The sequence below is a fragment of the Netta rufina genome (assembly GCF_964035555.1).
Source record: "Netta rufina genome assembly, chromosome: 4".
Taxonomy (NCBI): Eukaryota; Metazoa; Chordata; class Aves; order Anseriformes; family Anatidae; genus Netta; species Netta rufina.
Window position 1 is genome coordinate 12,313,010 of NC_140127.1, and position 21,966 is coordinate 12,334,975.

Sequence of the window (21,966 nt, forward strand, 5' to 3'; positions counted from 1 at the left end):
ACCCAGACAGAAAGCCCACCCAAAAGGTTTTGCTGCATTAGCCACCAGCAGAGGTAACAGCGTCAGCATCAGCCAGGCCCCACCTCCAGGCAGGCCTGGGCACATTCACTGATGAAGCCAAAAAATGTTTTTGAGGCTTTGCAGTCAAACCTACAGCCAGAAGCCTGCAGGAGAGCGTAACAAAGGCTCCCGGGGGCTTGGCAGTGACACATGAGCCCCAAAGTCCTTTTGAGATCCCTACCTTCTATGTGAGCTCCTTCTGCAGCGCAGCACCTCCACGCCTGATGCTGCGCCATACACGCTTGCTCTCGTCTAAATATCCCAAATCAAGCTGCCTGGCCCACCAGGCACCGTGGCTCCTAATGCTTCTCATGGCTTAATCCAGCCAAGAAGCCACCTCACCTTCTATAGCCCCCGAACCTCCCCGCAGTTGGCCAGCGCTGTCAGCTCTGCCACAGAAGGGAAAGACACTTCTGGTTCTTTATTCACCACAGGGGCCACAGACAATTCTGGACAGGAGCTTACAACAAATGGTTTTATGCTTCCCTCTCACTGGGCTGCACCCCTAAGGCAATAAATAATGAGAATAGCAGCTAGCTGACATCTCCTTACTCCCTGTAACGCCTGCTTGACCACTGATAGTAGCTCCCTTCCACGTGAAGATGAAGATGAAGATGAAGAGAAGAGAGCTACAATTAATCCCAGACCCTTCCAGAGGCAGGGCCCAACGAGGCACTGGAAGAGAAGACGACAAATCAAACAGCTGACCTCTCCTTGAGATTTACATCACTTTTATTTTCAGTCATTTTGGTGAGGATGTGTGGGCGTGGTGCATGTACGTCTGGGCATGCATGTGTGTGTGTGCAGAGTCCTGCCCAGTCATGTAAATCATGTGAATACCTGCAATTATAGTTCATGAACTGAGCCATGAAGCATGTGATGAGTGCTACACTGAGGCCTGTTCGCTCGCCTCTTCTTGTGCTTATTGCAGTGCAGCATCTCCATCTCCCCCCCACTGCCCTTCCAAGGATGGCAGCCCAAGATCCCAACCAAAGGCTGCTGGGGGAGGCGAGCTGAGCTCCAGGATTCCCTCGCCTCACTTAGTGTGTCCATACCATCACCGGTTCCTTTTAACGGAGCCAATTCTGTCCCTTTGCAGCAAGGGACCCCTACTACTCTGACAAACTTGAACCAGGTCAGAGGAACAAAGGGACGGGAACAGGATGGGGACCCCGTGTCACGTCCAGTGCTACAGCACAGCTAAATGCTTCTCAGGATGCTGCAAGGGAGATGGCGTGTTTCCATAGCCCCCGGCCTCTTCAGTTTGATTTCAGAGACTGCAAGGTAGGTTAAATCCTGATTTGGTCTCTCTTTCTGTTTTGCTTTAACACTGAATCCCCCAAAGTCAGAGCAGAGACAGAATGCAGAGAGGAAATTCATCAAACCCATCCCAGCTGAGTGGCAGGTTGGAACCAATCTGTGACCTTTCTGCCTTCAGCACGGCTAAAGCAGAGGTAAGCCACCATCCGGGATCTTCTGCAGTTGTCAGAGGCCTCCAGGTACTCCTGCAAGCCCTAAGAAGAGCTCGGTACGCAGCACCCTTTGGGCTCCACCTCACCATATCTGTGTGCTGCTTAGGGACATGCCATTTCTCCTGTGTTACGCGGACCCAGCAGAAGGCAAAGTGGGAGTTTCACGTGGACGGATGAAGGCTTGAATCCCACATCTTGCTTCAAAGTGTAACACGAGGCACTCCGGGACGTGCTCCAGCTGCTGACAGTCGCACAGCTCTGCTCCCAAACCTGTACGGACCAGTCTGAGGAGGAAACCAACTGGTCGGCAAGCAAGAGATCTGCAAACCAACGAGCAAAACCAGCAAGTCCTCTCAAGTCAAGTGAGCGTCTGGTACCAGGAGATTCCCCTCCTGCTCCAAAGGGGTCAAAAGTCACTGTCAGCTCCACAGAGAGACAACTCATACCCCAGGTATGTTGTGTACCCCGCTGCTGACAGTTCAGTAACTCTCCGAGCAGGGACAAGAACAGAGTAGGAATGAAGAGTGCTCTGAGCTGTGCGTCTCTGCTCTTAGGGCAGCACCTTTAAGCCCTCTTTCCTTGTGGTTTGACTCATGAAAAATGATCCTTCGAACATACAGGGCACGCATCCCTGGGGCTCAGGGCTGTTACGTGGGGTCTAAGAGAGAGGAGCTCAGCGAAGGGACACTGTGTGCAAAGGATCCCAGGACGCATCCTTAAAAAGAGAGCAAACGGCAGAACCCAGAGGGCCAGCAGCCACTCGGCACGGTTCCCCTGCACCGACCTCTTACCTGACAGCTGCAAACGGGAGACATTTCTGAGCTGCATAGAAAATTAAATGGCTTTTGCGTATTTAAAAAAAAAACAAACAACAATAACAAAACAAACAAATAGAAACGAAAACACGGTCTCGCCAGTTACTGAACGGCGGGCGGATGGGCGATGATGGTTTCACATGAAGCAGACCCTACTCGACTGCTCTCCGTACTGCCCTGCTCCCGGCGTCACGGCTCCAGCGCACGGAGGGCCGAGCCCTTGCCAAGGGCCGGGCGGTGCCGTGCTCCTGCCGAGGTGGCACTGCCACCAGGCGAGGTGGCGTCTGCTCCGTCCCCTGGCTCCTCCGGCACTTGCACACCCCGCTGGGAAACGGGCCTCCGGCTGGAGAAGGCTTCCAGTTGGTGATTTCTTTGCAACGTGGATTCCATGCAACAGCACAGCAACAAGTTCCTGATTTCTTCCTAGGGAGGACAGAAAGAGAGGTGAGTTGTGGCAAAGAGCAGGCGACGACCTCCCGGCACGGGAAGCGACAGCACGCGGTGCTCTGACTGCACTGGGCCCTCCGGCAGCAAAACAGGAGCAGAAAGTTTGCTAGCAGGATTCTGAGCACCACTCGGAGAGATCTCCCTTGTCTGCCACCCCACCCGGCCACCACAGGCAATTCGGGGTGGGTTTTGCTGCCACCAAGCTTCAGATGCCCGTTGCCAGACGGGGCAGGTCAGCACATCAAACCCCAGCCCCGGCTCCCTGCCTAGCTGGAACTACGCCCAGAAAAGGCACGAAGGTGACTGAGCTGCAAACTCCTACTTGGCAGCTTTCCACCCTGAAGTTAGGAACAATGCCTTTCTTTTTTTTTTTTTTTTTTTTTTTTACCACCCTGCTCCCGCGTCTCCCACTGGCACGGATTCTGCCCTGCGTTTCCCCACGTTTAGCCCCTCGGGCAGGGACTTTCGGCAGCCTTGCACGCAACGCCGATATTTTAAGGACCAGAAGCCAGGGAAACGTCACCTGTGCAAGAGCTGCAGATCCCAACGTTAAAGGCTTTGCAAAACCAACTCCCTCCCTCCCCAAAACCTTGGCCAACTGCCCCAGAACTCACTTGTCCAGGAACAAATCCAGGGAATCCTGCTACAGCTCGTTTCAAGAGGCTTTCCTCCAAGCAGGTCTGAGTTAAATGGTATCAAGAACATTTTTTTACATTCATCATGAGATCCAAATGGGTTTTCAACACACAATCAGTGGGTCCACAGAATCCTATCCCCAGAGCTTTCCCTTGGGCCAGCGGCCCTGCCATCCGCAGCAATCCTTTTGCTTCGTGTCTCCTCGTCGTCCCCAGCTCCCAGGTGATTGTGCCCGCTCCAGCCACGAGGTCCCCAGCAAGGAGCTGCCCCAGCCCCGCAGCATCTCGGAGTCCCAAGTCCCATTGTTCCCCATCGGCATGCAACTCCACAACCGGAGAGACGGGAACACCGTAGAGCATCAGCCACCTTCTGCCCAGTGGAAAACCTTTGGCACCAGTACTGATGGTTTATCTGGAGAAGTGAAGGACGGAGAAACAGCAATGAGGCAAGGGTTCGTAATGCTTGTGACGAATAACTCGAGACACAATTTTTTTTAGGCTGCTAAATACAGAGGGTGAGATGTTTGAAAGTAAGACGGGCCTTTTTGAGAACACGAGTTCCCTCGCCAGCAAACGGCGGAACTGGGACGCAGCTTCAGAGACTGGGGAGGTGAGGAGGGAGGACAGGAGGACAAGCCACAGACGTGAGGCTGACACGAGACTGCAACACCGCAAGCTGGGGTGGGAAACATGCTGTGTCAGGCACACACACACACGAGGACCAGAAGCCTGGGCGGTTGTGGCCTGGGGCTTGGGAGCTGCCAATCAAGGCAGTTACCTTCTCTCCTGACCCGAGTGGGCACTTCAGGGGCGCCGTAAGGCAGAATTCAACAATCCTTCCTCACCCACGGTACAAGGAGGACGGGGCCTCTGCCCAGAGGGACACCACAATGTTGTGAGGCTGAGCCACGAGCGGTGCTCGGTCAACGAGCAGTCTTGTTCAGCAAGGACAAGCGCGTAGCCCTACATCTAGGGCAGGACAACCCCACAGACCACCAGGGGTTTAGGGCCAACTGGCTAGGGACCTAGAGGAGAACGTGCTGAAGCTAGCCGTGCGCATTGTGGTGGTGAAGGCCAGCATGAATTAAAGGCAACTCAGGCTGGATGTCAGTAAAAAAGCTCAGCCCAAGGAGAACAGTTTAACTTCAGAGCCCGGAGAGGTGGTGGCACTTCCATCCCTGGCAATCAGCAGCCCTCACCCATACAAGGTCCCAAGCAACCCGACCCAGCTGTGGGGGTGGCCCTGCGTGGAGCAGGGACTGGATCGAGACCTCCAAATATTCCTTCCTACCTCAACTCACCCATGACTTATCTCCTTACAGATGTCTTGCACCTGCCACAGCACAGCTCAGGGAACCTCAGCCCACTTTCCTCTGACCCTTTAAGCAAGCTGTCTGCACCCACAAATAATTAGAACCGTCCCTGGGCTGTGGAGCTGTTACCTTCCCCAAAAAAACCCCTTAGTGAGGCCACGTTTTAGGCTTTCCAGCGTGCACTGACAGGGAGTGGGGGGCTGCTTTCAAGGCTCACTTGGAACAAGGGCTGATCACAGTAGGAGTGGGGGGGTAAACCAAGGCAACATTAACTCGCTCGCTGCCGTTCTTGGGACAGATGATCTCCGTCAGTCCCTCTGGTCTTGGCTGACTCAGCAGCTCTCCTGCGAACAAAAGAGAATGAAAACACGTAAGGACTGGCAAGGCAGTGCTTGCCAGACATCCCTTCTGCACGCCCTCCCCTTCCCCCCCACCAAATAAACGCCCCCGATCAGTGCAAGTGGGCGCTGTACGAGGGTTAAGTGCTGCTGTAACCCAAGCAGGTCTCATCCACGTCCCGGTGCTTACGGCTTGGAGACGTGCTGCTCCCCAGAAAAGGAACATCTGAACATCTGCCTCCTTCCCTGCCTCTGCTTTGAATCGCCTCACGCGGACGGGAGAGCTCCCCGGGGATTCACAGCATCTAGACGGAGCCTAACGAGGTGGTGGTTTAGAGCAGTGGGCATTTTAATTAGGCTTTAGGCAGATGGGATCCACAAGTCTACCTTCAAGCTGCGTGCGAGAGAAGACACCGGCCTGTAGCATCGGCAGGGTAATTGGCAGGCAGCTGAAGCTACAGATACACGCCTTATTGTTCAGCTCTGCGTCCTACAGCCACGCACGGCCACGAGGCTACCCGAAAACCAGCTGCCCTGCAGCTCGAGCAGAGGGCTGCTGCACAGACCCTGCCACGACCGCCTTTGGTACACGCCAGGAAGCACTGGTAGGTGTTATTTTTGCAACACTTTCAATGCTCTTCCTTCCACAGACAAGCATGCCTTGTAAAACCCCTCACTTTATCTCTTGTTTTAGCCCCAGCCAACCCTAAACATTGTGGCTGTGTAGCTGCTGACTCCAGCACTGCAATTCCTGAGCCGTCCCTACCTAGGAGCTGTCCTGCTACAGCTGAGCAGCCAGCCTGCATCTTTCAGCTGCCCAAGCAGTGTCTAAAAGCAGGTAAAAATACACCAGAGGATTCCCCTCTCGCTGGGCACGCTCACGCCAGCTGCTGTGGGATTGCTGTTACCTCCCATCGGGGCTCGGGGCCACCCTATACCCTGCTGAGCGTGCAAGCCCCAGCTCCCAGCCGTGCCCTGTAACGTTACCCCAGCTCTGTGTGCCCGCAGCAGCGGGGGGGCCCTCGCAGCAGGCGCTCTTCCCCTGCCAACTGAGCTGCCTCGGCTGTTCCTGGAGATATCGCTGAGCTGGCAGCTCCCTGCTGCTGGCACGCTGACGGCACGCAGCCCAGGGCAGTGAGACGGGAAAGCCAGGTGCCGAGATGTGCCCAGCTCCGAGAAATGCTCCAAAATGCTCACATTTCCTTCCCGCTCCTCCTCTAAACCGTAAGTAAGCCCGCACGGGACTGTCCGTACCCACCAGCTGAGCAGCTACCACAAGCTGTCCCCACTACAGACGAAGCAGCTCGGACCCTCTTTGCTTTTCAGAAAGCACCACTTGGTATTGTCACGCAGAGAGGAGGGTTTGGCAGCAAACAAACATGCACGGCTCCTCAGTTCGGGCTCACCCCCATGTCTGCAGCCTGAATTCCCACTTGGTGTGCCTCACCTCACGCCCACGCTCCAGCCCGAAGCGGGAGAGCAGGTTTGAAGCCACCCAGACACGTCTCCCGGCACAGAATCGTGACAGGATTTGCAATTCAAAACTAAATCTGCACGGCTGCGTCCTCAATTAGGCGAGCTGTCACACACCGCGAGCGGCGCTGGGGCCGCCGAGCACGGCAAGCACAGGGCTCCGTGTCCCAGCCCGGGCTGACAGCCCAGAAGCTGCATTACTGAAAACACCGACTCCGAAAGGTGAGTCAGGGCATCAGGCAGCACCACGTGCAGTAAAGGCAGGGCGAGCACCCGCCGGAGCTCACACCAGGCCAGCGAAGTGAGACCGGTCTGGCTGCTTGAGCTTTCGCCCCACTTTCCATCTCCCCATTTCGGGGATCCTCAGAGGGAGATTTCTCAAGCAGGAGAGATTACCTCAGGGTTGAACTGCAGAAGGGGAGGAACAGGAGTCTTCAGGGTTGCGGCAGGGAGGAAAAGAACGAATTAAAGGAAGCCCTGCGCTGCCACAGGAGAAAAAGCTAAGGCTTCTGCACGGCTCACAGGAGTTGCATCTGTCCCACGGTCACCCTCCCGGTATTTTGTGCCAGGAAGAGCTCTCCACAGGACACAGGGGAGGCACTTCTGCTGTTTCCTGTCGTACGTGCTTTTCTGTGTTCTCAGGCACAATTTTGGTTGGATACAAAGTCAGGCCCGTCCTTGCTTGGCTGGGGTTTGCAGAGGGACGCCTCCTTCGGAGCCCCTGCCAGCAATCAGGCCACGCGTGCCGCAGAGCACACTTCAGGACTTCAGGAAATCGCCGTGAAATGCCAGATAGCCCTGACGAATCGGGGTTAGGAGGCAGGCTGAGGGTACGAAAAGCGAGCAAGGGTGTTCGGTTACCCCGTGCTGGCAGCCAGAGCAGCCGGGCTGTCAGGATACTCGGCTGCCTAACAGGCAGAAGGGCTTTGCGTACAGGGGAGGAAAATCCCACGAAGGCCGCTTGCCTTCTGCTGCACTTCCCACACAGCTCCCAGCGCCATCCTGATGGCATTTCTCATTTCCATGCTGTCAGTCGGGATCTGGGCTCCACAGGGACAGGCAAGTGATGGATGTGCAGGATCCTGGCGGCGTGGCGCTGCTCACAACCCTCTTGCTCTCCAGCCTGCTTGGGACCTAGATACACCAGCCGTGCCTCATGACAGGGGCTCATGAAGAGCAAAGTACACAGCATGAATGGAAAGCTCCATGAGCCTCATGCTGCAGCCTTGTTTGTAGGAGCTTAAAATGAAACCAGAACCAATCCCAGCACGTGAAGGTGCCCCGACAGAGAGAGCACTGTGGGAAAACCAAGCGAGAAGCAAGCTCTGTCGTAAGCTGCGGTCCCAGCAGCTGGCTGGGGAGCAGAGCCACCCGTCAGGTGAGGCACGCGCTCGGGAACAGCCAGCCTGGGATCAAATGTGTTTAAAGGAAGAAAGGGAGGGCTGGGAAACAAAAAGCAAGGCTTGCTCTGCAAACGCAAAGGGGCAACATGCAAAGACATCCCCCAGCCCAGAGGCTGAGAGCACAGAGAAAAGGGCACGGGGAACAAGGAAGAAGGTTAAGCTTTAAGAAAAATGTGCAACCATGGGCCTCGCAGCCAAAAGTGTACCTGTAGGCATCACGGCTCTGGCTATGGACACACAGTTCACCTTGAACTCTTCCTGCAGCTGGCTGCACAGGAAGGTGCCAGACCAAGGCTCCTAATTCACCACCCATAATTTTAGCCATTCAGAAGAGACAAGAGGTCAACAGACACCAGCTAGAGAGGGGAAGGCTGACTTAAGAGGGGTAAACACCTTCCTCCTTTCCCATTTAGTGGCCGTCAGCCAGTGCTGTCACAGCAGCAGAGGATGCTGACACAGCCCCGTGGTTGCAAAAGCTCTGGGGAAGCCTTTGGCACTGGACCGAGCGCACCTTGGGCGGAGAGCTTGGGTGGATGCGTTTCAGATGCTTCACTCGGCAGGTAAATGAAAGTCATCAGGCAGAATGCCAGCTTGCATCCCGTTTACATCGCAGTAATTTCCCTGGCATGAGTTATTTGAACTCATCCCCTGCTAATGCTTCCAAGCAAAGCGCAAAGTTTCCAAGTGCAAAACTTAGAAAATATTGTGTTTGTCCCCAAACATCATTTAGTAATCTTTTCCTCAGGCCCGCAGCAATTAATTGTAGTTAGAGCTGAAATTCAATAAAAAAATAAAACAAAAAAGAGTTCCAAACCCAGACTTCTTATCGCCATACTCACAAACCAGAACGGAGACAGCAGCAGTAAATCATCCAAGTAACTCCATCAAAATAGCCATCAGGAACAGCCAGGAGGGTGTGAGCCCTCCCACCTCCTTCTGATGGTACAAAACCAGCAGCTGAGGGAAACGAAGGATGGCTGGCACCTACCTGAGCCCACGCGGGTAGCCGAGCCACCCACCAGGCACAAGAAACCTCTCTGCTCTTCCTGCACCTCACGAACCACTGCTCACAGGGAGCATTTCGGCCAAGTACCACTGTCACCTCAGCAGCAGATGGGCCGCGAGGAGAGGAGGCTGTGATTTTGGATGTGAACATGACGACGTTTCTCTGCGGCAGCCTGCCAATCTGTTTCACACAGTATTGCAGCAGGAGTAGCCTTCCTCGCCCAGCTTCATCCTCACCTGTCCTGCCAGGCACTCGGCCCTTGCGTTTGGACACCTACCTGGACAATTTGCCCTAGGGAACCTGCTCTGGCAGCGGGGTTGGACCCGATGGTCTCTGGAGGTCCCTTCCAACCCCTGCAGCTCTGTGATTTCCCAGTGCAGCGGGGCTGGTGGTAGCCACGAGGAAGTGGCCAGAGGTGACAAGTGAACAGGACAGCATCAAAAGCTCAGGGAAACAAAAGCAGGGTAAAAGCTGGAACAGAAAATAAGGAATCTGCCAAATTTTGCTGCCCTTCTGCTATCTGCCCTAAAAAGCCTCTTGGAATCAGCAGGCTGCAGCACAGCATTTTCTCAGCTGACTGCAATATGAAGTCATGAAAAATTGATTTGCCTCATTAACATTTTAGGGCCTTATTAGCTGGAACGAAATTGATTGTCAAGGCATTTTAAGGGCACGTCACAGTGCAACGAGCTCGGCACGAATTACCCTCAGCCTGGAACAGAAAGAGGTCTGTCACTGAGTGACCACGTCCAGAATCTACCTTTTGGCTGCTGAACTTTCTCTCTCAACCAGACAACTAGCACACCACAGGTCCCACTCAAGGGGAAAAAAGAGGAAGAGGAAGGGGAGAAAAGAGCCTGAAAGAGCTCTCAAAGCCGTTCCTGGGATAAAAAATAGCTAACAGGCACGGTTCTCCAAGGTTGGTAGGGAGTTACCAACACCGGTCAGCCTTCTGCTAACTCTGGCTCTCTGTGTTTGGGTCACAAAACGTTAAAAACTGGCAATGTGAAAAGCCTGGAAGGGACCTGGGTGGTGGGAGGCTTCCCAGACCCAGCTCTGTGAGCTGCCAGCAGCTGGTAAGGCAGGAGCAGGTCGCAGCCTGATCGTCTGCTAAATTTAGAGGAGAATTAGGTGACGCCACGGGACATTTTTCCTTGCAATGCTTTGGAAACAACACCCAGAAATGGCTGATGTTTCTCTGCGGGCTCCAACACAATTTCTTCAGTATGTCCTTGGGTGCAGCGTTTCTTCCTGGTGAGACACAACGTGGTGTGGATTTGGCTGTATGCTTGAAGCCACGTGGCTGAAATCAGAGCACCAGGACCAGCGGCCAGCTCTCCTTTTGGCCTCACAGGTTAGGGCTGGTGTTGGCTATAAAGCACTGCTGGCGCACGTGGCAGTGCCCAAAGCAGCACTCTAAAAGACACCAGAGCCTAGATTTCGCTAGGCCAAAGGAAGCAGAGAGCAGATCTATTAAAAAATAAATAAATAAATAAATCTTCCCCATCCACTCGATTCCAAGTATTTCTGTTATTACCCAAACCGCTGCCTTTGAAGTCTCAGCGAGCTGCTGGATTTGCACTGCTCAGTGGTCAGGAACAAAGCGTCGTCTGTCCTTTTACTATCGAGAGCTTTACAAAACCTTTTTCTACTTGTTCCCTTTTCCAGAGAACGAGAACTAATCGTTTACTTTTTGTTTTCCCCCAGGAAAACCCCAGCATTTCCAATCATTTAACCACCTGAACCCTCTTGCTTCCTAACATTGAAACAGGTGACAACTAACAGGTATATATCAAGGCAGTAACTGGCTTTTGCTTAAAAACACATTTTCCCAAGTGAAATTGCCTATTTATGGACTTCTGCGTATTGCTTTTGCTTATTTATGGACCTAACATTACAGATTGTTTTACTACCTCTGCTGAAAGCAATTCCTGGCAGTTTTTATTCTGCCTTTGGAACAGCTTCCAAAAAGATAAGTCGTGCGAGTTCAGGAACACTGGCTTTGCTGCTTCACTCATTGCCTGCTAAACGCCATCTGGTCTTGGGTTCTCAGGGCCCCAAAATAAACTGCAGCATCCTCCTCCCTCTGCTGTTAAAAAAAATGTTTCTCCCATGGCAGTCACGTTTGCTACTGAAACAGGAGGGAGCTCTGGGGGCTGCAAAGAACTCATCAACCTCCCAGGGAAGCAACAGCATTGCCAGGAAAACATTTCACTCTGCCAGAGACCTCAGAAGAGAGGACAAGCAGGACTGGAAAGGTGGGACACTTGCTCTGAAACGCTGTCCAGGGCTCGAGTTCAGGCTCTCATCAGGCTGGCTTGGAGGGGAGATGAAGCAGATAAAGCAGCTCAAGATAAAGCCTCTGCAGGTAACCAGGCAAAATGCTGGCACTCGGGAGGAAGAGATGGCAAGGTTCAGAGCTGCTCAGAAGCCTTGTGTTGGATAGTCCACTTTCCACGGGACAATGGCAGAGCCACAGCCAAAGAAGTAAGAGCAACCACACCAACTCTCACAAAGAAAAGCAAAGACCACCCCTCCTTGGATTTTCCCACAAAAGAGCATTTAAAGGGAGGGAGCACTGGCCTGACTAGGTCAGAGGCTGGCTGTGGCCTTGTTGCTCCCCCACACCTCTCAGCCTCCCGCATTTTTCTTAAACACGCAAGCCAGGAGGCCAGCCCTCCAAGCAAGGCGAAGCTTTATTAAAAATGACTGCTGATTCAAAATGAGTTTTAAATCCTTTTTGTAGCGATGACCGGATTAACTGCATCTCGCAGCGTTATGCAACGGGGGACAGGGCAGCAAGCAGCACAGCGTGCCATCGTCCCCAAGGGGCCACGACTCTGCAGCCCCAGCATTCACCTGCAGCACTTTTGGGACGGGGCTTGCTGCAGGCACCCCATGGGAGCAGAATCGCGTGCCAGCCTTGCGTGACGCAGAATAGAATTGAATTCTTGTATAGAAGAAGGTGTTTTTGTGACCCAGCTTTCAGCCAGAGGTGCTGTTGCGGTGTAATACTTCAGTCACGCACCATCCAAAAGGCAGGTAAGGCTGGCAAACCTCTGACCTGGACCCTGGCAGGGAACACGGGACAGACAAAGCGTTGTGCAGCAACCTGCAGCAAGCTGGAGGCTGGGCATGGACCAAACTCCAAGTGCCTCCACCCAAGCACCCAGCCTGCCCCCAGGGGAGGCTCAGCTCCATCCCAACAAGCACACCCAGCCACTCTCAGCTGTTGGCTTTTAAAAGGAGGCACCTTTCAGCACCTGAGAACTGCAGTGCCAACAACGCATGCTGAGACAGACTGTGTTACCCAAACCCCAGCATCGCCCTGCCCACCTCAGCACAACGGTGGATTTTTATTTATTTTTTAAATCAGATCCCAATGCGAATCACTAATTTGAGCGCTGTCTCACCTTGTTTGGCAACATTTTCCTAACATCGTGTTCTGCTTCACTGCAGGCACTCCAGAACATGCCTGTGCGTATGAACATCATGTGTCGGAAGGACTCCCTCTGGGCACACGCGTGTTCCTCGGGGAAATTACAGGCTGCTCGCTTACTGAGGTTGGCGTGAAAATGTCACCAGGGCAAGATCACAGCCTTCCCCTTCTCCAGTGAGCGAGGCTCCCTGCCCCGAGCTCCTGCAGCACGAATTCCTGTACAAAGACCTGACTGGACCTGTTGGTGAGGTCAAAGCACACACGGGTTTCATGCCCCATGCAGCCCTCGGGCACTGTCACCGAGTTGAACAAAAGTATCTGGGGATGCCTCAACTTCCAAAGTGAGGCTCCTATCAGCTCCATTTTCTGTCACGTCTGTCCACTGAAAGCTTTAAAAAGGTATGAAGTAGTTTCTTGCTCAGCAAAACTCTGGGGTACTGCAGCCAGCAAGTGACAGCATCTCTTAAAGAATCACAGAATATCCCGAGTTGGAAGGGACCCACAAGGATCATGGAGTCCAACCCCTGGCTCCACACAGGTCTACCCCAAAATTCAGACCTATGACTAAGAGCACAGTCCCAACGCTCCTTAAACTCCGACAGGCTCGGTGCCGTGACTGCGTCCCTGGGGAGCCTGTTGCAGTGTGCGACAGCCCTCTCAGTGAAGAACCTCTTCCTGCTGTCCAGCCTGACCCTCCCCTGTCACAGCCTGACCCCATTCCCTCGGGTCCTGTCACTGGATAGCACTACAGAGAACAGATCGGCACCTGCCCCTCCACTGCCCCTCGTGAGGAAGCTGTAGGCCGCCATGAGGCCTCCCCTCAGCCTCCTCTTTCCAGGCTGAGCAGGCCCAGTGCCCTCAGCCGCTCCTCCTACGTCTTCCCCTCCAGGCCCTTCAACACCTTTGCAGCCGCCCTCAGAGGCCCAGCACTGCAGCACATGAGCACCGCCTCACAGAAACCCACCCCGAACAGATTTAAGCTGTTCCGTGGTAAAAACAACGGCGACCAAGAAATGTTGTGTCAGCTGACAAGGAAGGGAAGCTCCTCTGGGTAGATTTCCTAAATTTAGCCGCTTTGATGGATAAAAACTCATTTGGACACGAGTTCTCCACACCCAGTGCGCACATTGGTATCTTCAATAAGGATGTCAAAATCTTGCTCAGACGAGGAAAGGGGCTGTTCAAAGATGCAGAGAAACAGGGAGCTAAAAATTCCTCCGGTTACGTAAGGTGTCTGTGCAGGCTGCCTGCCCTGGAAGCCTGCCACCAGGCACCCAGCAGTCCTGCTGGAAAAACCCAGCTGCACCCGGCCAGAGGGCACGAAGCACGGCTCGGGCGGCGGGGGAAGCACACACGCGACCCTCTGGCCACAGCACAAAGTTATCTGCAGGAAACTCCTCCAGCGGGGATGCCCTGGCACAGCCTGCTTGCTCCTCTGTGGGGACGGAGCACGCTGGCTTCCTGAAGATAAGGCCGAGATGAGGCTTCCCCAGGAAAGCCAACCTGTCAAAGGGCTTTTTGGGGACTGCCTGGAGCCAGCACTGGCCGTCCCAGTTTCGCTGCCTGCTCAGTGATGTGGTGGTGTGGGCTGCTGTCACCCACGAAGATGAAGAGGGAGGCAAATTAGTCAAACAGCTCCATCCCGAGCCAACCTCTGCAGATTTGGGTGCTGTAGGAACCACGCCGGATTCACTTTTCCAGGGAGCTCATCAACAACCCAGCCCTGGCACAGGGCAGGATGTGCCACTTATCGTAGGGCACTGCTCACTCCGTAGTGCTGCAGAGGAAAATACGTAGAGGACGTGCCCTGTGAGGCATTCAGCACACAGAAATTGTAGGGTTCATTCAAGAGAGATGTCTTGAGCAATGTGTGACAGGATCTTGCACACCATTAGGACAAAACCCTACAGTACTGGTTTGATCATAAAAATGACTCTTCCTGGGCTACGCAAGCATCACCTCCAAGTCACCAGGTGGGAAAAGCAGACAAATAGGGGCAGGGTTTGAGATTCAGCCTCGGCTTGTTCTGAAGGTTACCCGCCTCTACAATTCAGTTCAATCTGATCCCCTGATCTTCATGCAGTGCTAAGGCCCACTTCCTCGCAGAAGTGCCTAGCTCATCCCAAAGCTGTTGCCTGGTTCACGCAGAATGGTCACTTCAAAGAAACCAACGTCACCTTGTGAAGCCTGGAGGTCCCAGCCCGGTGTCGTGCCCAGCCCAAGGAGCCCAGGCCCCAGCTGACACCGCTAAATGGGCACACTGTGTACGCCTCTGGGGGGAGATGGGAGAAGCACAGAAAACAACCACTGGTGGGAAAAAAAAAAAGAAAAGAGGGGGCAAAACCAAAACCCACACGTGAAATTAGGGTTACGTACCAAACCATAACCAACACAGGCAGCTCAGAGCACTGACAGCTCCATGCACTGGCCACAGGCGGGCTGGCCCTAACCACAGCGCCTGCGAGATGCCGCTGGCCGCTTCGGCAACCCCGTCAGCACCGAGCCACAGCCACGAAAACACCACAAGTACAACACGGCTTCAGCCTGCTTGGGCACGGCCAGAAACCCTCAGAGACACTGCAGCTGAACACCTCGGGTGAAGTTCAGCTGCTGCTTCTCCTGGCTTCTCCCAAAGCCAACCAGCCCACGGGCACATCACGGGTCTTGCATCCGTGAAGAGCTGACCGCATCTGGCACCAGCCAGCCCTGCTCCCTCCCTCAGTTAGCCCCGTCTGCAAGGCAAGGGCACGTCCCACAACCAAGGAGAGGCACGTTACAGGTCCCACTCAGCTTTATCCTGATCATACAAGTGATAATGCCCGATGCTTATGCTGCGGGCAAGACCTGCCCCTGGTTCAGTTGTGCTGTGCCCTTCAGAGAAGCGTAACAGCCCAAACAGATGTAGCATCTACTTTGGAAATAAGGCAAAAAGAGACTCCACCCTCAAATGGGGACGAGGAAAGGCTGCCAAATGCTACCATCATGCTCTGTAACCAGCAGGTACTGCTCTACAATTGTTGGTACAAAAGCCCAGCTGCTTGTAATTTAATTAAAAGAACAATTAGACACCCGACATGAGCCCTTCATTAAGCAGCTCCAATTCTGGAGCGTCTTCTGAACCTTTATGAGAAAACCAGTCCCACCTGCTCCCTCCTGGCTTCGCACAGGCCTGGAGAGCATGACACATCGTGCCGGCCCTGCCTCACCGTCTCGTGACTCCAGCCCAGCCACCAAGGGAGCTCACGCTTGCTTCTGATCCTGCTGCAGGGATGTCAGGCATGGTTCCCTCTGGGTCAACACCCAAAGGGAAGGCTCAAAGAGGACAGAGCCCGGCTCTTTTCAGTGCCAGGACAAGAGCTGATGGGCACGAACTGGAAGACAGGAGGCTCTGTCTGAACGTCAGGAAGGATTTCTGTGATGGGTGGGTGACGGTGCGCTGCAACACCTTGCCCAGAGAAGCTGTGGAGACCTCCAAAATCCTCCTTGGAGATCTTCAAAAGCCACCTGGATGTGGTCCTGGGCCACCTGATAGAGGTGAGCCTGCTTGAGCAGGGAGGCTGGGCTCGGTGACACCAACAGGTCCCTTCCCACCTCAGCTGTTCTGCAGCTCTGATATCCTCTCTGTGCTGATAACTCACAAAAGGGTCAGAAGGCAGACGGCACTTCCCTCCCACAGGAGAGCTCCTGCTAACGCTCAGCTTGTCTTGCTCATTACAGCATTTTGCCATCCTGCAGCAGACACAGCCCTTGGCTTTCTTGTACCTGCGTTCATCCAGGCAACTTCAGTGACAGGAATAAAAAAAAAAGCCACTTGTCAAACATGACTGCCCTCCCACCCCAAATGGACATCAGACACGAGCACACCTTGTGCACAGCACAGCTCACAAGAACCTGCAGCAGCCCGGTGCAGAACAAGGTCCCCCCATCCATTTTTTTTATCCAACATCACCCACCACCTCCTCACGCACTCCTGGGGCACCTCTCAGAGAAGCAGATGGGCTTTTACAAATCTCTGGCCCAACCCAAGTTAGCAGAATTCACCCCAAACCACCGCACAGAAGTTAGCCAGCTCCCTGGTAGCCAGTTGCTACCCTGCTCTTGGATCTCTTTCACCCTGCAGTAGGTGTGCACACGTGTTTTGGCTAACTCCACGGACAGGCCAGCTAGAAATCCACCGCCCTGCAGCCCCTTTAAAGACCCCTGCAGCAGCAGCACGAGCTTGCAGGCACAAACAAGCCAAGCTTCGGAAGCCCACTCACGCTTTGTCCGCCCAAACAAAGCCCACGTGTCTACTACCAGACGGGAGGAAACCCTCCCTAGGTCACTTCATAGATCATGAAGCATTAACGTAAAAAGCCTTCAGTCCAGAAGCTAAAAGACCACAACACACAGAAACGCAGCACTTCCCAGTGAAGCCGAGGTCTCACTGTCTTGGAAACAATTCTCGTGGGTCGCTCCACGCAGGGATGGGTCTTTCTTAGCCTGGAAGGCATCCTTGTATTTACACACAGCGCGAACATAAAATAAAAGGGAAAAAAAAAAAAAAAAAGCACCAACATTCAACGCAGCACTTACTGGACAAGCAGATGACTGCAGCCTCCAAGCACACAGATTCCAGCTTGGATGCCAGTTCAGTTACTGATTCACCCAGCCACAAAACCGTTTCAAACGGGAAGACTTCCTTAAAAGGACCCTGCCAAGTCACTTTAAGCCAAGCTTTATTTCGCAGTTTTTTTTGCCATAAACGCTCAGGAGGCTGAATCCAGAATCTCAATCCTCATTAACCATCACTGAGCACACACTGTCTCGTTCTCAGAGAATTTCTAGGTGTTCAGCAACGAAATCACCGTGTGCACACAGGCTCGAGAGGGCAGGGAGGCAGAGGAAAAGCAAGGATCACCCCACAGCTCTCCAACACCCAAAGTCCCCTCCTGGAAACGGATTCCAGGGAGAATTTTGGATGCCCACACCACGCGCCATCAGTTGCGTGGAGGACAGCACAGATTGCACAACCAGACGCGCAGCCGGGGCCAACTTCCATTTTTGAGCACAAATCTGGCAGCGCCGCCACAGAAATATTTCCCTTATTAAGGTCAACGGGCTGCGAAGCAGCTCCTTAACGCAGCCCTAAAAAAAGCCCACGGCCCTGTTTAAGAGCTACCAGCACCGTACCCACCAGGGATTTCCACCGGCAGAGCCTGGGAGGAAGCAGACACCTCCAGCACCACGCGTTTTCGTACCGTTGGACCACCTACGCGCCGTCACAAGTGGCACCAGCCGTGCCTCAGGCAGGGAAGAGCGAGCTGTGCAGCACGACTGTAACTTACACACACCTCCTGCTCGGCAAAACGAGGAGAAAAAACTCCTCGGCTCCACGATTCCCATGGAGAGCTCCCGGCCAGCCTCCTGTTCGCAGAGCAGAGACAGGCACCAAGGGGGGGTTGGAGGCCTGGCGTGCCACCCCGCGCCCCCAGGCTGAGGGACACAGGTTAGAGGGCATTTTTTTGTTAGGAAGGAGAAGAATTTTTAAGAGAACCATCCGACAGATGCACAGTCAGTGAAACACTTGGAGGTGAGGCACGGAGAGCAAGATGGAGCATCCCTCTTCCAGGGAGGAACACCTCCTGATAGAGTCAGGGGGCTCTCAGCCAAGACAGGGCTTTTTATTCAGGGCTACAGAGACCCACACAGCCCTTGTCTACCAGCTGGAGGTTTCCTGCACTGCAGGCCACGTTTTGGGGACGAGAGGGAGGACACCGAGGGACTTTTAGGCATCTGTGTGTGTTTACAAATGGCTTGGAAGAAGGGGAAGCTGGAGGGTAAAGGGAGTTTGGAAAAAAAACACCAAGCCACTCCAGGAAACCCAAATCAGGACAGGACAGGGCCTTCTCAGCAATGGCATGGTCAATGCTCGGGGACAGAGCCCCAAAATCAGAGAGAAAAGACCTGGCCAAAGGGGGACGTAGCACCCCCCTCATCTCAGAACAGGGTTATTTTAAGCCTGTCTCCTTGGAGCTACCCTAATATTTTCTCTCATGACTCGAGTCACCAGGAAAGGGAGCTAGAGCAGAGGAGGTTAAAAAAAAAATAATAACAAAATTAAAGCAAGCTGAGATTAACAGCACGGAAACCCCTTGAAGAAGGCGCAAAGAACCAGGAGAGGGGACAGGGAAGAGGCATTTCGCCTTACCTGGAAAAGTGTGCGGGTTCGGCGACCCTCGTTTAAGGCACTTTGAACAGAGGACGTGCACAGTGTAGTACAGGCCCGGCCACTCCTGGAGCAGGACATTCAGTTCTTCCACCAGGGGGGTGATGGCTTGCCAGGCCGTCCAGATATTCGGGAGGGACGCGTGGCTAGCGATCGACAGCGTGTCCGGCTGCAGAGCCCCCCTGGCCGGCCGGTAGCTCACCACCACCGGCACCTTTCCCCGGTAGGCGTAGATCTGGTACTTGCCGTCCGAGCGCTGCACCACGTGGCTGTTGATCTGGACGCTGTAGCGCGCGAACAAGCCGGGGGGGAAAATGAAAGGGAAGCTGTACTCGATCTGCAGCTGCTCCACCACGAACGACTGCCCGCTCAGGTTGGCGCCGTGGATCCAGGCCTCCGCGTGGGGCACCTCGTTTTTCACGTAGCAGGGGAACTTGTACCAAGCAGCGGCGCCGTTTAAGGGCTTGCACTTGGGCTTGTTGACGCAGTAACACAGCCCCATCTTCTCCAGCAGCTCCAGGATGAGCTGCAGGTCCTCCCGGCTCTGCACGTGGGGCTTGAGGAGCAGGCGGATAACGTGGGCGGGGAGGAGGCCGTGCAGCAAGAAGCCCTCCACGTAGTGATGGAGCTGGGCGGCCCTCAGCTCGTCCGTGTGGCCGTCGCCGAGCAGCTTCTGGAGCAGCACGGCGGCGTCCTGCTGGCAGAAGACGTTGAGGATGTCGATCAGCCGTGGCAGGTTGTGGAACACGTACTCCCGCAGCGTGAGGTGCTCCTCGAAGTAGAGCAGCTTCCCGCTCTCGTGCAGGTAGGACAGGGCGCTCTGCAGCCGATCCTCTGTCAGGCCCGCCTGCAAGCCCAGCCGGGCAGAGTCCCACCAGCTAAGCCAGAGCTGCTGGGCTCGCGGCTGGAAGTGCAGCTCCTCCAGCACCTGCCACGACTTGGGCAGGACCCGGTGCAGGTTGGGGAAGATGTCGCGGTGCTCGGCCACCGAGAGGAGCTTGTCCCGCAGGCGACGCACCTGGCAGCGGTCCCGGCAGCTGAACGGCAGCACCGGGGAGAGGATCTGCGGGCGGTGGTTGAGGAGGTACTGGAACTGAGCTTTTTTTCGCCTCAAGTTCTTGTCCGAGACCCCGTAAAAGGCAGCGTGAGGACTGGAGCAGCGCAGGTCAAAGTCCTGTCCCAGAGCCTCATCCACCTGCTGGACCAGGCTCTGGAGGCCCTCGGCATCCCTCTTCTCCTGCTGAGCGATCTGCTGGTGGATGTCCAGGCACTTCTCCTCCAGCTCCCGCTCGGCACAGAGGTCGGCATGGGTTCCCACCATACACACCACAGCGTGGGGCACCTTGGAACCCAGCCAGTGCAAGAAATAGCCCACCGAGGGGTAGAAGTGCTGGGGGACGTAGGCACTCAAATTCACCACCAGCACGTACAAGGCTCCAGGGGAGAGGAAGAAAGACTGGATCACGTCGTAGCTCGGGTCCCCCGCCAGCTCGTACACGATGAACGTCAGGCCCCGCTCCGCATCCGCTGTCCAGTCCATCACCTCGATGCCCTTGCTGCCTGACAGCCCCGGTCCCGACGGCACCTGGGGGGCATCCGGCGGCGGCGCAGGGCACGGCGCTTCTCCTTTCCCTCGGTGGGAGGGCACGTGAGAAGGAAGGTCCTGCTGGGACGCGTCCTCCGGGAAGGGGCAGCACGCAGCCGGCGCTCTCCCAGCGTCCCGCTGCTGCCCAGGGCAGCCTCTGGGCTGGGTGCTGCCCGCATCCAGGCTCCCCAAGTCCTCCTTCTGCCCGTCCTCCTCCATCAGGCATCGCCTCAGCAGGGTCTTGCCCGCGTCCTTCGGGCCCATGAGGACCAGCTTGAGGCGGGGCTTGAGGGCGGGCTGGGAGTGGGCCAGCTCCTGCTGGTAGGCCGCGATGTAGGGGATGCCCTTCATGCAGACCTCGTAGGGAGGCTGGATGAGGGGGTTGTCTTTGATTTTCCACAGGGTGACGCGGGAGAGCTGCCCGAAGCCCTCGGGCAGGATGGCGATCTGGTTGCCTTGCAGGACCAGCTCCTCCAGGCTGTGCAGGAGCACGACGGAGTCGGGCAGGTAGCGGATGCGGTTGTTGTCCAGCCAGAGGGTGCGCAGCTGGCGGAGCTGGCAGAGGCGAGGGGGCAGCACGGTCAGCTGGTTGCGGCTCAGGTACAGCTCCTCCAGCCCCGGCAGCGCCAGGACGGCGGCGGGGAACTCGGCCAGCAGGTTGGAGGAGAGGTTCAGCATCTTGAGCCGCTGCAGGCTGCCGAAACCGGCGGGCAGCGCCCGCAGCTGGTTGCCGTCCAGCATCAGGCTCTCCAGGCCGCCCAGCTGGCACAGACCCTCGGGCAGCGCCGCCAGCCCCGTGCCGCTCAGCCAGAGGATCTTGAGGCGGCGCAGGGCGGCGATGCCCTCGGGCAGGACCCCCAGATGCCGGTTCCCGGAGCAGTCCAGCTCCTCCAAGGCACCCAGCTCCAGCAGCACGGCGGGGAAGGCGGCCAGCTGGTTGTGGTCCACATCCAGGGCGCGGAGGTGCCGCAGGCGCCCCAGCCCCTCGGGCAGGCGGCGCAGGCGGTTGAAGCTGAGGTCCAGCTCCTCCAGGCGGCCCAGCTCGCCCAGGGCTGCGGCGCCCTCGGCCCCCAGCTCGTTGTGGCTCAGGCTCAGCTTGCGCAGGCCCCGCAGCCCCCCCAGCGCCCCGCCGTCGCCCAGGCCCCGCAGGCGGTTGTGGCTCAGGTCGAGCTCTGCCAGGCGGCCCAGGTGGCGCAGGGCGGCGTGGGGCAGGCGGCACAGCCGGTTGCGCCGCAGGCTCAGCACCCGCAGCCCGCTCAGGGCGGCGCCCACCTCCTCGGGCAGCTCCTGCAGCCCCCGCCCGCTCAGGTTCAGCGCCTCCAGCTCGCCCAGCGCCGCCCGCCGGGCTCCGGGGGCGACGCTGGGGGGCTGCGGGGGGCCCCCAGGCGGTCCCGAGTCCTCGGGCTCGGGCTCGGGCTCCGGCTCCGGCTCCAGCTCGGGCTCGTCCCGCAGCTTCCGTGCGCGCAGGGCGGCCTCACGCCACAGCCGCGCCGCCTTCGGGGGCTCCGTCTGCGCCATGGCACCGGCAGCGGCACCGGGAGCGGGCCCCCCGCCCGCCCGCCCTACCTGCAGCCGCCGCCGCTGCTGCTCGCCATGGGCGCGGCCCCACCGCCGCAGCGGGCTCGGGGCTCCCCCGGGCTCCCCGCGGCTCCGCGCCGGCACTGCCCCGGCGCCGCCCCTGCACGTAGCCGGGCCGGGGAGGCGGGGAGGCGGCCACGGACCGCCCCGCCGCCGGGATGGGCCCCGGGGAGCCGGGCGTGGAGGGATGCGGG

The 21,966-nt window shown here is 56.3% G+C and overlaps 1 protein-coding gene across 3 annotated transcripts; it reads right to left on the minus strand.

Moving 5' to 3' along the window:
* Positions 1–820: 820 nt before the first annotated feature.
* Positions 821–21,835, minus strand: MFHAS1 (multifunctional ROCO family signaling regulator 1; the record flags this gene model as incomplete). Of its 3 annotated transcripts, XR_014618355.1 has the most annotated exons (4): positions 18,592–21,835; positions 5,016–5,086; positions 3,409–3,841; positions 821–2,770 (listed from the first exon to the last, which is right to left on the minus strand). XR_014618355.1 is itself a non-coding variant. In XM_084285707.1 (3 exons), exons 1-3 carry the CDS (start codon positions 21,710–21,712, stop codon positions 3,838–3,840), a joined length of 3,252 nt encoding a protein of 1,083 aa, XP_084141833.1. In that variant the 5' UTR covers positions 21,713–21,835. The 3 variants fall into 3 exon arrangements, 2 of the variants coding, with proteins under 2 accessions (XP_084141833.1, XP_084141834.1); XM_084285707.1 differs by lacking the exon at positions 821–2,770 and having other exon boundaries at positions 3,705–3,841; positions 4,960–5,086; XM_084285708.1 differs by lacking the exons at positions 821–2,770; positions 3,409–3,841 and having other exon boundaries at positions 4,956–5,086.
* Between the last annotated feature and the right edge of the window lie 131 nt (positions 21,836–21,966).